The 10,666-nt window shown below is 37.2% G+C and overlaps 1 protein-coding gene across 1 annotated transcript; it reads left to right on the top strand.

Moving 5' to 3' along the window:
* Positions 1-641: 641 nt before the first annotated feature.
* Positions 642-10,325, top strand: LOC104069647 (interleukin-1 receptor type 1-like). Its single transcript, XM_009584775.1, has 9 exons — positions 642-862; positions 1,162-1,354; positions 2,150-2,312; positions 4,312-4,377; positions 4,956-5,076; positions 7,218-7,366; positions 7,664-7,807; positions 9,214-9,375; positions 9,901-10,325. Exons 1-9 carry the CDS (start codon positions 642-644, stop codon positions 10,290-10,292), a joined length of 1,611 nt encoding a protein of 536 aa, XP_009583070.1. The 3' UTR covers positions 10,293-10,325.
* The last annotated feature ends 341 nt before the right edge of the window (positions 10,326-10,666 follow it).

The raw sequence follows: 10,666 nt of genomic DNA, 5'->3' as shown, positions 1-10,666 counted from the left end.
AAAAAAAAAAAAAAAAATCTCATGGTGTTGCACTTTTCCCGTATGAATCTCCTTGGGTCAGGAGGAAAGAAAATGCGCTCATTGGTAAGTGCTTGTAATAATTCCTCTCTAAATGCTCATAAAATGAAGGGTGAGTTGAAATTTCCATAGCAACCTTAATATTTGCGCAACAGCAACTTTAACTTCAGTGTCCTCTTAGGACATTTGGGTACTGAAAGCATAGTCTGTCCTGAAGACTTACTTCGACTACAGTTAGGTGAAATTAAAGGCAAATAAAGACATTAAATGTGAAATTTTTGTGTGCATGTGTGTATTTGTGTACATGCACGTGAAACAGACTGGAGAAATACAAGTACGTTAGTAATTTGCATCTGAACTAAAACATACAAATGACAGTTTGCTGCAAACAGATTCACAAAACAGCACTTCATTTCAGTGGCATAACTATATCTGTGTATCACTGAGTAGTACTCTCAACTGTAAAGATAGGGGATTATAATTGTATTTTTAGTAGATGACTCGAGAATGGAGGCGAAAGCTCCAATGAACTTTGTAACCATAATCAAGAAATTAGTTCCTTGTTTGAGGTTTTCTTTAATGTTTCTCTCTTTCCTTTAGAGAAATGTGAAGCCTATGATGTGATGTTGAGGCAAAGTCTTGTGCCTGATGGACAGCCTCTTGCTATTAAATGTTCAGTGGAAAAGAGCTTGAAAAGTGGAGACTACAACTTAACGTGGTATAAAGTTGGTAACCAGACAGCTGTGCCTAGAGACAAACTTTCTAGAATTCGTCAGCAGAAGAATTTAATTTGGTTTCTTCCTGCAATGTTAGAAGATTCTGGAGATTATGAATGTGTCATAAGGTGAAAGTTAAAAAAAAATTTAAGTTGTTACAGAAATGAGTTGCAAAGGGAATAACTTTTAGAAAGCAAGTAGAATTTGGGGGTAAGAGAAATACTAATGAAGAAAGGGAGAGTGTGTTCACAAAAACTTAGGCTGGGGAAAGTAAGTCTAGTTTTGGGTTCTTTTTCCTCGTAGGCAAAAGTAAGTCTATTAGAGAAACTGTAAACTTCCTGTCCTCTCTTTCTGCTCCAAAAAGAATGCCATATATTTTTGAGTTGGAAAATATGCCAAATAGGTTAATTTAATTATGTTATATTAATTGCAGGAATTTGACAAGCTACAGGAAAATGTGTACAAAAGTAACAGTTTTTGAGAGGATTGATGGTTTATGCTTAAATGAAAAATTTGCTGTAGAGGAGGTGATATTCACCTTATCATCTGCAAAGGTTGTGTGTCCACACTTGGATTATTTCAGGAATGAGAAGAATATTCAGCCTGTCCATTGGTATAAGGTGAGAATCTTTTTTGCACTGTCTTATAACTGTCCATTATTCAAAATATAAATCACTGATGTTTGTGAATTTTAAGAGAAAAACTAAAGATTTATTGTAAATGGGAGAAAAATGCTTTTAAAACAAATTGGGAAAGGATTAAGACTTTTTATCGTTTAAATGTGTATGCGGTTTTTTTGATTAACAGGGTAGAAATTCAGCTTAGATGTAGGAGACGTTGACCCACGTAGCCACCAGGTGGCATCTTTTTACCTGCTAGTGAAACACACTGTCGTGAATTTCATGAAACAGTTGCAGTATGTCATTTGTGAGAGAGAGCATATCCATTACATGCTCAATATTGTTCCATGAAAAAAATGCCATTTCATATAGTTCATGCTTATTTAAAGGCTCTTTCTGTTACAAGAACATAGTGCCTTCTGCTTTTCATGCCCATGCAGTCCATATGGTACCAAGAGTATTTAAATACTTTAAAAAATTAAGTCTAATTATTAAGCGATTCTTCATTAATGAATACTTTTACAAAGCCTGACACTTGCATTTCACTTCCGTATTTCTCTAAAATTGAAAGTTGTTTTCTATAGGAAATGAACTAGAGTCTCTTTGAATTAAAAACTCAGAGCCAAAATGAAGTATGTTTTGCTTTTTGTTCCACCCCCCTCGCTCTTCCTCAGTGTCGGCAAGGCATCCATCCTTATGCTGTGGTCCATTGAAAGTTCAGATTGCATTAAAGAGAGAACAAACCATGGAAAGAGGTAGTGATATGAATTAACAGAGTTCTCTACACACATTTAGGACTGCCAGCTGCTGGAAGGGAAAAGGTTTGCCTTCTCAAACAGTGATCTTATTATTTTCAATGTGACTGTACATGATCAAGGAAACTATACATGCAAAACAACATATACCTACAATGGAAAACAATATAACATTTCACGAGACATCAGTCTGACTGTAGAAGGTAAGTAGATAATTTCACTGTGTTTGTGTTCATAACAACGACTCCAAATTTTTGTCCAAGTTTCTAAAGACTAAAGCTAGAAGACCCAATTTGTGGATAGACATGTTTAGGACTACTAGTTTTCACCTAAATATGAGGGAAAGAAGTACTGACTGAGAGCTATATATTTTTGTCTGTTGTTGCCATTGTGTTGAAGATTGGTTCCCCTGTTCAAAGTTGCAGTATGTCAAAGCTTCACTGCCCAGACCAGCTGCCAAGGTCCCTAAACAGGTGCCCAGTAAGGCTTGGTAGGCACAATACTTTCTGCTGTAGCTGCACCCTCTATCCTGCCCATCTTACTTCTCCCTCTTTTACATTATCCTCTTGCTGCAAGAACAACAAACTAAAGCAGCCCAAATTATAGCAGTATCTTGACTCTGTGTGTCCTATCTGTTTCCTTCAAACCTTTGTCTCTTCTGTTTTTGGTTTTAAGCTCCTCAGCCCAAGAACTGCTGATCTCTGATATCATGTGTCTAGCTCAGTAGACCCTGATTTACGTCAGGGGGCCACCAGCACAACAAAAAAATATAAAAGAAGGCCTAGCTGTAAAACGCGAACTCCTTTGCTAGCACAGCATTATGACATTGATATTGGATCACTGAAAAGGCTGTGCTGTATCAAGGTATGAAATGCCAATACTGTTTTTACATTCCAGCTGATGAAAGTAATTTTCAGGTTTACTAATGGATTGCATTACCATTTAATGGTCTCTCTTTGTGCTTGCCTGTTTTGTCTGTGTGTGTATATATATGCATACATATGTGTGTATATATGTGTATCTGTGTGTATGTATATATATGATATGAATATATATCATATTCATATAATGTCATATGTGTATGATGTGGATAAAAAAATATGAGGAACATAAGGTCAGATCAGATGAAATGATCATTCTGGTCTTAAAATCTGTCCCTAGAACTTCTCTCAGCGTAATTTCAGCTCCCACTATTCAGTAGAAGCAAAATCATATCATTCCTTTGCTGTAAATGACTGAAAGCAGCTCAGTTGTTTTTGAAGTCTCCAGCTGAGCAAGTCAACGCTAAAATGGGTGATTTGGGGTCTAAACAATAGTGCAGGCCCAGTTTTCAGAAGAGGAAGGATATATCCAGGGCAATCTTGTGTGCTTTGCTAGGGGGCTCAAAAGGGATGCTTTATGATTTCTTGCTGTTAATTTGTGCTCTTGGAGAAACTTCCTTGAACTTTGAATATTTGATAGGAAATGTTGTAAAGCGTCCTACAGCTGCCTGAGACATGGTATGTGTGTTCAGTGAGGGACCCCCCCAAGTTGGGATTCATTTAGCCATACTGAGACATTTTTAATGTAGATGTCTAGATCTCCACCTGTTGATTACTCTCCCTTAGTAGCCTGTAGAGAGAAATAAGCTTTCCAGAGTGTCATATATCTAGTCCTAATGTAAACAGCTAAAAGGGGCCACTGGTGTTGTATTTCCTTATAGACAGTGCTGTGGGAAGAATTTTAAGGCCTTTAACCAGAGTACAGAAATTGAATTTCCCCTTTATAATAGTAAAAGTCTAAAATAGATGAATTGCACTTCTAAGTATTTGGCTCCAGTTTGTATCTGTGGGGTGCTGGGCGACAGGCTATCCAGATTGTAGAGGGGTGATACTGTAGCTATTTATCCATACCCTTCTCAGTACCTGTGCATGCAGTATTACAGGATTTTTATGACATGGAACAGCCAGGCCACCATGGGTGTGCAGAGATTTGTGGCACTGCTTTTTCGAAGAGGTGGAGCAAAGAATAGCATAGCTTCAAGTCAGAAGTAATGACTACCTGAGATATGTTGCTTTCAGTATTGAGTGATGTCTGTTGTAAAATTGTGAAGAACCTTCTCCATAGGACGGGGTTTTTTTAGGTTGTACTTGGGTTATAGAGCATAGAACAGACTACAGCTGCCCCTGGTTTTCTGAAAAGAACTTTCTTTCTTCTGGTTAGTGAGCCCACCGAAAATGCCCCCAGAAATATTTTATCCAAGAAACAACTCCATCGAAGTGCAACTTGGTAAGTAGTTTTCTCTATAAGAAAATAGGATTTTGCATCCTAGTGAAAATTTATACCTGTGGAGTGCCCTATTCTGTGATTTTTGTTTTTGTTTTTTGACAAAAACTAGTTCAGTGACCAGCTCAGTTTCTCTGTGTTGACATCCTGAAGGAGGAGTATTTGGGGGTGTAGAGACAAGGCATGTTGCTTCCAAAGTCCTTGGAAACCTGTATGGAAGTTTCTTAGATGCAAAGAATTTTCTTTCTCTATAATTTTATAGGGAACTCAAGTGATTCTCTGTCATATCTGTTGCTTTCCATTGCTCTGGAAGAGATTCTAAGAACAGATTCGTCTTTGAATCTGCAGGGAAAGTGATGCCCCAGAGAGAGGCATCTTCTTCCTGGATTTAGCCTCTTCCATCCTACCAGTCTGTTTCTGAACCTGCAGATCACTGAGTATAGAGACCCTCTGTTAGAATAACTTTTCTGAAGGGGTGTGGGACCATCCTTAGCTCGTCTGTGTGAGAGTGTGAACGGAATTGTATAGGCTTTAATTAGTGAATGGAAATTAACTTTTCACTTTGTAACACAATTTTATAGGCTCACAGGTTACAGTGGATTGCAATACAACAGGTGCTGATGGGTATGAGGTGTTTTGGACAGGCAACGGTGTGTATATTGATGTATTTTATAGGAGCAGAATTTTTGCAAGTCCTTATGAGTAAGTATATTTTCAGATTAGAAAATACTGTGTTGGCAACCAAAGTACAACTTTATCCCTTTGACATGAAAATATTTAGCAACATCATTCACTTGCTTAAATATCTTTCTTTTTAAAAACTCTAATGCTTGCCTCCTCCAATTCACTTTCTGCTTTGAAATAGAAACTTGAAACGCAGTAGGCACATGGACTTCACATGTGATTGTGCTCTTTTTGGTCATTGTAAAAATCTGTCTTAATTTCCAACCTTGGGAAAAGGTGTTTTGTAGACTTTGAGTCTCATAATTGTGATACAGTTTCTATTGAGCAGGCTCTGGCCTGACAGAGACTTCTTTCAGTTGGATCAAGCATGTCCAGGCACATGACCTTCAGACTCTCTTTCTTCTGCGTTCTCCTTTGCCTTCACATCTGCCTCTCGGAAAGGTTGCAAGAGGTCAAACCTTTGCTTTACAGGAGAAATTAAGACTTCCAGATTTAAGAGCCTTGAGTCAGAGGAGTGTAACTGAGATCAGCTGAAGAGCTAATGGAAGACTTTGTTGAGGACATTTGTACTGAAGCTTAGTGGGGTGAGAGGTGAAAAGGGAGACAGATTTTCAGTGATGAGTTGGGGTTTAGGAGGAAAATGGACTTGGACTTAGTAAAGCTTGAGAAGAGCAACTGGGAGATAAGGTGAGGGTGAAAAGCAGGTTAAACTGAGTTAGGAGAGAAGAAATTAGACCTGACTTGAAAAGGCAACTAGGATTGGAGCAGAAGGCAATCTGAAAGTTTCTTAGATATGACAAGTTTGGAACTAAAAATTGCAGGTTTTCTGTCAGCCCTCATCTCATGGCAGTGCTATGAAGAAAAAATGTGATCATTTTTGTAAATTCTCGAGCACTATCTATGAGCGAGAAACTGATGAAGAAATGAGAATGATATCTTCAAAGTAAGAATATAGTTGTGAGAAATAAGTCCTCATCATAAAACAAAGGAGGAGAGAAAATGCTGAATTCTTCGAGTGCTTACCAAGAGAAAACCCTATACAAAAGTAATATGTTGTACTGTCATAAAGAATTGTAATGCCATAAACAATCGGGCCGTAATGCAGAGGCACACGGTCACTGAATTGATATCATAAAAGCAATGTTATTTTTTGTACTTCCTAGCACTTAAATGGTCGTCTTTGCAACCATTAGTCATTTGCATTAGTGATGTTGATTCATTCATTCCTTGTTACAGTGTTCAAATTACTGTAACTTTTTGCTCAGAAAGTGATTCGTGTGGTCCTATATATGCCCTTTATGATATATTTCAAACTTTTATTTTGCATTTTAAATGATAACTAGAATAAGTTTTCAGGAAAGAATAGTGTTTGGCTAAGTGGACTAGTTAGTTAATTTTCCATTTGAAATCTACTGTTAACAAGATAGTGTTATCCCTCATTTTGCTAGTGGTTAAAGAGTTGTTTAGTTTACACATCAGTCACACATCATGGTACACATGACTAACTGAATGTGCAGCATAATGAGCATTTTTGTGCCCTTGTACAATGTGTGTGGGATAATCTGTGTCTCTTAGTGGTGCAGCCTGACACTTTAGCTGTTAGAAGTCTGTTCTGATCCATGGCACGAAGCAGCAGTTTAGACTCCACTCCCTGCAGCTGGAATCATACTGTGAGTTGGTGTTGTCTGCTGCGGGTCACCATCTTTGATGTCTTCCCTGTCCCAGAGCTGCTTACCGCAAGATGACACCCTTGTACCAGGGCCTCTTTCTGTGTCACTTCATATTGTGGAATTTCTCTTTCACCAAGCACTGGGGCTCTCCACCTACTCTTACAGGGATTGGGAAGCCCATAACAAGGGTTTGCTTAGGTTTGTAAGGTGTATTTTTGTACTTTAGCCTATAGAAACCTTATATTCCTTTGGGGAAACACAGCTCCGGATAAGATAACGCCTTGACGTTTTCCAACATCTATGCTAAATGTTAGTAAGAGGCCCTACTGTTGTTTGGGTTTCCTTCATATAATGTCATTGCTCATCTATTCTGAAGTGTGGTTGACATTTGCAGATGGAAACAACTATTGTCATGCTGCAGCTGTTAGGGATGAAGCCACGCCAGAAAGGGCTGTGGTTTTATGGCTCTATTTGTCGCCTTTTGGTTAGGGAGGAAACTTCTTATGATGGACGCCCTATGCATTCTGTGAAGCTAATAATTTCGGAAGTGAATACTGAAGATTATGAACAACCATTTGTCTGTCAAGCTTCAAATGCCTTTGGGCAGGTTGCATCGTATATTATATTAAAACGCAGAGGTAAGAAATACTGTTATTTTTGAGGCCTGTGTTTGTCTTGACTTCCCCAGAAGGGGTTTTGATACCAAATGCTCATATATCATGTTGATAGAAGACAGGTGGATTACAGCTTGCTGTATGTATGCATGTACCTGTGCATAGGGGAGGAGTCACTGTAGTACTGTATGTATCATTATTAAAATAATAGGTGGATGGAAGTGAAGAATATGATACTCAAATTTGTATTACATTTGTGTAAAAGATCAGATTTGGACAAATTCAGTATTTAAAAAAAAATCTTCCTATATTTTTGTGCAGTTCCTGATACACGAAGATGGCTGACTGGAGGGCTTGTCTCTTTGTTAATTTTAACATTTATTACTTTAATAATCTACAAGATTTTCAAGATTGACTTGGTGCTTTGGTACCGTAATTCTGTCTGTGCCTTTGCAAGTAAGGAAGGTATGTGACTGTAACTAGGCTATTGATTTTTTTACTTGCCATTACTTCTAAGCAATAATGTGATTATTTAGTAGAATGTACATGGAATTTCCTTGAGGAATTTTCAGGTACACATAAAGACATTTTTGGGGGTATTTTTTTCAGTCATAGGGCTAAAATATATAATCATAGTTGAGGTAATAAAAACTGCATAATATTGAAGGCAGTCATGGTGAGACAGGTCAAAAAGAACTCCAGGTTTTCCCCAAATTAGCATGTTGCTTTTTTGCTTTTCTGTAAAGTAGTTTCTTTACATGTAGATTTATGGTCACTCTGATCATGATCAATAGGTGTCAGCAGAGCCACATCCTGTAAACTAGTTGTTTAAAGACGAGCATTAAATATTTATATTGAAAATCAGACTCTCATTTTCTCAGAGATTAATTTTGTTGGGTGGGTTGTTTTTTTTTTTTTGCAACTTTTCTCTTTTACCCAACACTTTCTTTCTAAATTCTGTCAGTTATGATGGTTTCATGCCAAAGAGAAAAACTGCTACTAGTTCTCTGTTCTGTGATTCTTCTTATGTGTTTTTATTGCTGTGGTGTAGACAAACACATTGGACAGGTGTGAAAAAATTGGAATAAGTGCAACATTACAGATATTTTGTTTGGCTTGTTTGGCTCAGAATTAGACTGTCTGAAGTTCCCCATAGCTTGAAAGTAAATGGATTACATGCATTGAGATAGTGAACATTTACTCATGGCTGTTCTAGATGTTTTCACAGAAAAGTAATTTTAACTTCTGGTTAAAAGTTCAGTTTTTCCAGAACACTTTAATAGAGTTCTAATGAAAAAAAAAAACCAAACTCAATGAAACTATGTTTTGTAGCTTGTTGAACTAAACTTAACTTCTTCAGTTAAATCTGATTTTGGTTTGGTTTCTTCATTCCTGTTTATTATGCAGTTTTAACTCTTAAAACCACAGCTGCCTTCTGGCCTTTTCTTCTACCTGCCTTTCCCTCAGAATTACTACAAGAAAGACTTGCCGTTTTCCACCCTCTCTCGTGGTTAGTCAGAAGTGGAGATAACTGCTGTTAAGTTTGTTTCAGGAGAGGTGGTGAAGAAAGTCCTGCAAGAGGACACTTTCTTAATGTCTTGGTACCTCTGGGGTTGGGGGCTCCTTCCTGGAGGTCCCAGTCCTGCATCCAACTCACTTGCTGGCACATCCGTCCCCGTGATGGGAAGAGGTCAGGTTCTGTGGCTGATCATCTTTCTTCTGATTTGTAGAGCATTTTAGTGCTTTGATGTTATTCCGTCAGGTGAATCAGCCCTCCATTACTATTTTTAAACAGTCCAAAATGAAACCTTGCAATAAAGGCATGTTGCTGGTTTTTAATTTTTTAATATAAACATTTGTATTTGTTTCAGATGGGAAAATCTATGATGCATATGTCCTGTACGCAAAAAGCGGTGGAGGCAGAAGCTTCTGTCGTCTGGAAACCTTTGTTCGTCGAATACTCCCTGATGTTTTAGAACAACAATGTGGCTATAATCTCTTTATATTAGGAAGGGATGATTTACCGGGAGAAGGTATGCTTTAATCAGTAGAGTTAATAGGTTGTCTTTTGACATATTGTTCTTGGGTTAGAAGAATATATATACAATTAAATAACACCTATTTTTGGAAGACAAAGCTATACTTGTTTATTTTTAATGAATAATTTGTCCATTTGCCCAATGGACATTTTTTTTATTTTAAATTTTTTTGGTTTCTTATGAAAAATTCTGTTCTGATGTTATGAGGGTCTGCACTTTCTTTTTAGTGATGAACAAATGAGGATTCAGCAGCATTAATAATATTGTTGAGGTTCTTTGAACGGTATCTGCTTCTGGGGACTGAAGAAAACAATTTTTATCAGGAATTTCATGCAATGGATCATGAATCATGAATGCCAGTTGGGGGATCTTAAACCTACCAGTGCTCTGAGCTAGCCACTGCTCCATATATATGCAATTTTAAAATTAAGAAATATATGCAATTTTAAAATTAAGAAATATTTTACATCAGGTGTAAAGTTTCTATGCAAACTTTGATTGTTCCTTCATTACTTACAGCTGTGGTCAGTGTTGCTGATGAAACCCTTAAGCAAAGCAGAAGACTGATGATTATTTTGGGATCAGAAACATCTGGCTGCTGCCTGTTAGAAGACACCTCTGAACAACAACTAGCTATGTATAACGCTCTCATCCGTGATGGGATTCAAGTGATTCTTTTAGAAATGGATGAAATACAGGACTACACAAGCATGCCAGAATCAATCAAATACATTAAGCAAAAACATGGAGCTATCCAATGGAAAGGGGACTTCTCAGAGAAATCTTGTTCAGCAAATACAAGATTCTGGAAAAATGTGCGCTATCAAATGCCATCCAGGAAAAAGGTGTCTTATTCTGAAGTGTATTTGTTGCCCCTAACTTTGAACAATTCTGCAGAAAAGGGAAGTTAAGATGTACTTATTAAAATAATACTGAGAAGGTAATTCTGAAATGTGTTGGGTTTGTTTTTTTTTTTTACACAAATTCTTTATATTACAAAGTAAATGTTTTCTTCAAGGAGTAAAAACAACTCATCCCTTCCCCAAATTACACCCTAAAAGAAAAACTCTCTGCAACTTTATTTCTTTTCTGGGTTTTGGATAGTGACACAATTTGTTGTGTTAGTCTCACACAGATATGAGAAGTAAATGTTGCTAATGGTGGTAGACTATTAAATAGTCGTGGTCCACATAAATGTAATATCCACTGAAGAAGCAGCTGTGAAGTCAATTTTTTTAAAAACTACAGTTGATAAATTAAAAATCTGTTTCTGTTGTCAGCATTT

This window comes from Fulmarus glacialis, unplaced genomic scaffold (genome assembly GCF_000690835.1).
Source record: "Fulmarus glacialis isolate BGI_N327 unplaced genomic scaffold, ASM69083v1 scaffold36319, whole genome shotgun sequence".
Classification (NCBI taxonomy): domain Eukaryota; kingdom Metazoa; phylum Chordata; class Aves; order Procellariiformes; family Procellariidae; genus Fulmarus; species Fulmarus glacialis.
This window is presented reverse-complemented; position numbering and strand designations above follow the sequence as displayed.

What these genes read in the sequence shown, in the direction of transcription:
- LOC104069647 (XM_009584775.1), top strand. Translation starts at nt 642, where the DNA reads ATGTTGAGGCAAAGTCTTGTGCCTGATGGACAGCCTCTTGCTATTAAA. An exon ending in GATTATGAATGTGTCATAAG is followed by an intron (nt 863 to 1,161) that starts GTGAAAGTTAAA and finishes ATGTTATATTAA; the next exon opens with TTGCAGGAATTTGACAAGCT. An exon ending in TATTATATTAAAACGCAGAG is followed by an intron (nt 7,367 to 7,663) that starts GTAAGAAATACT and finishes ATTTTTGTGCAG; the next exon opens with TTCCTGATACACGAAGATGG.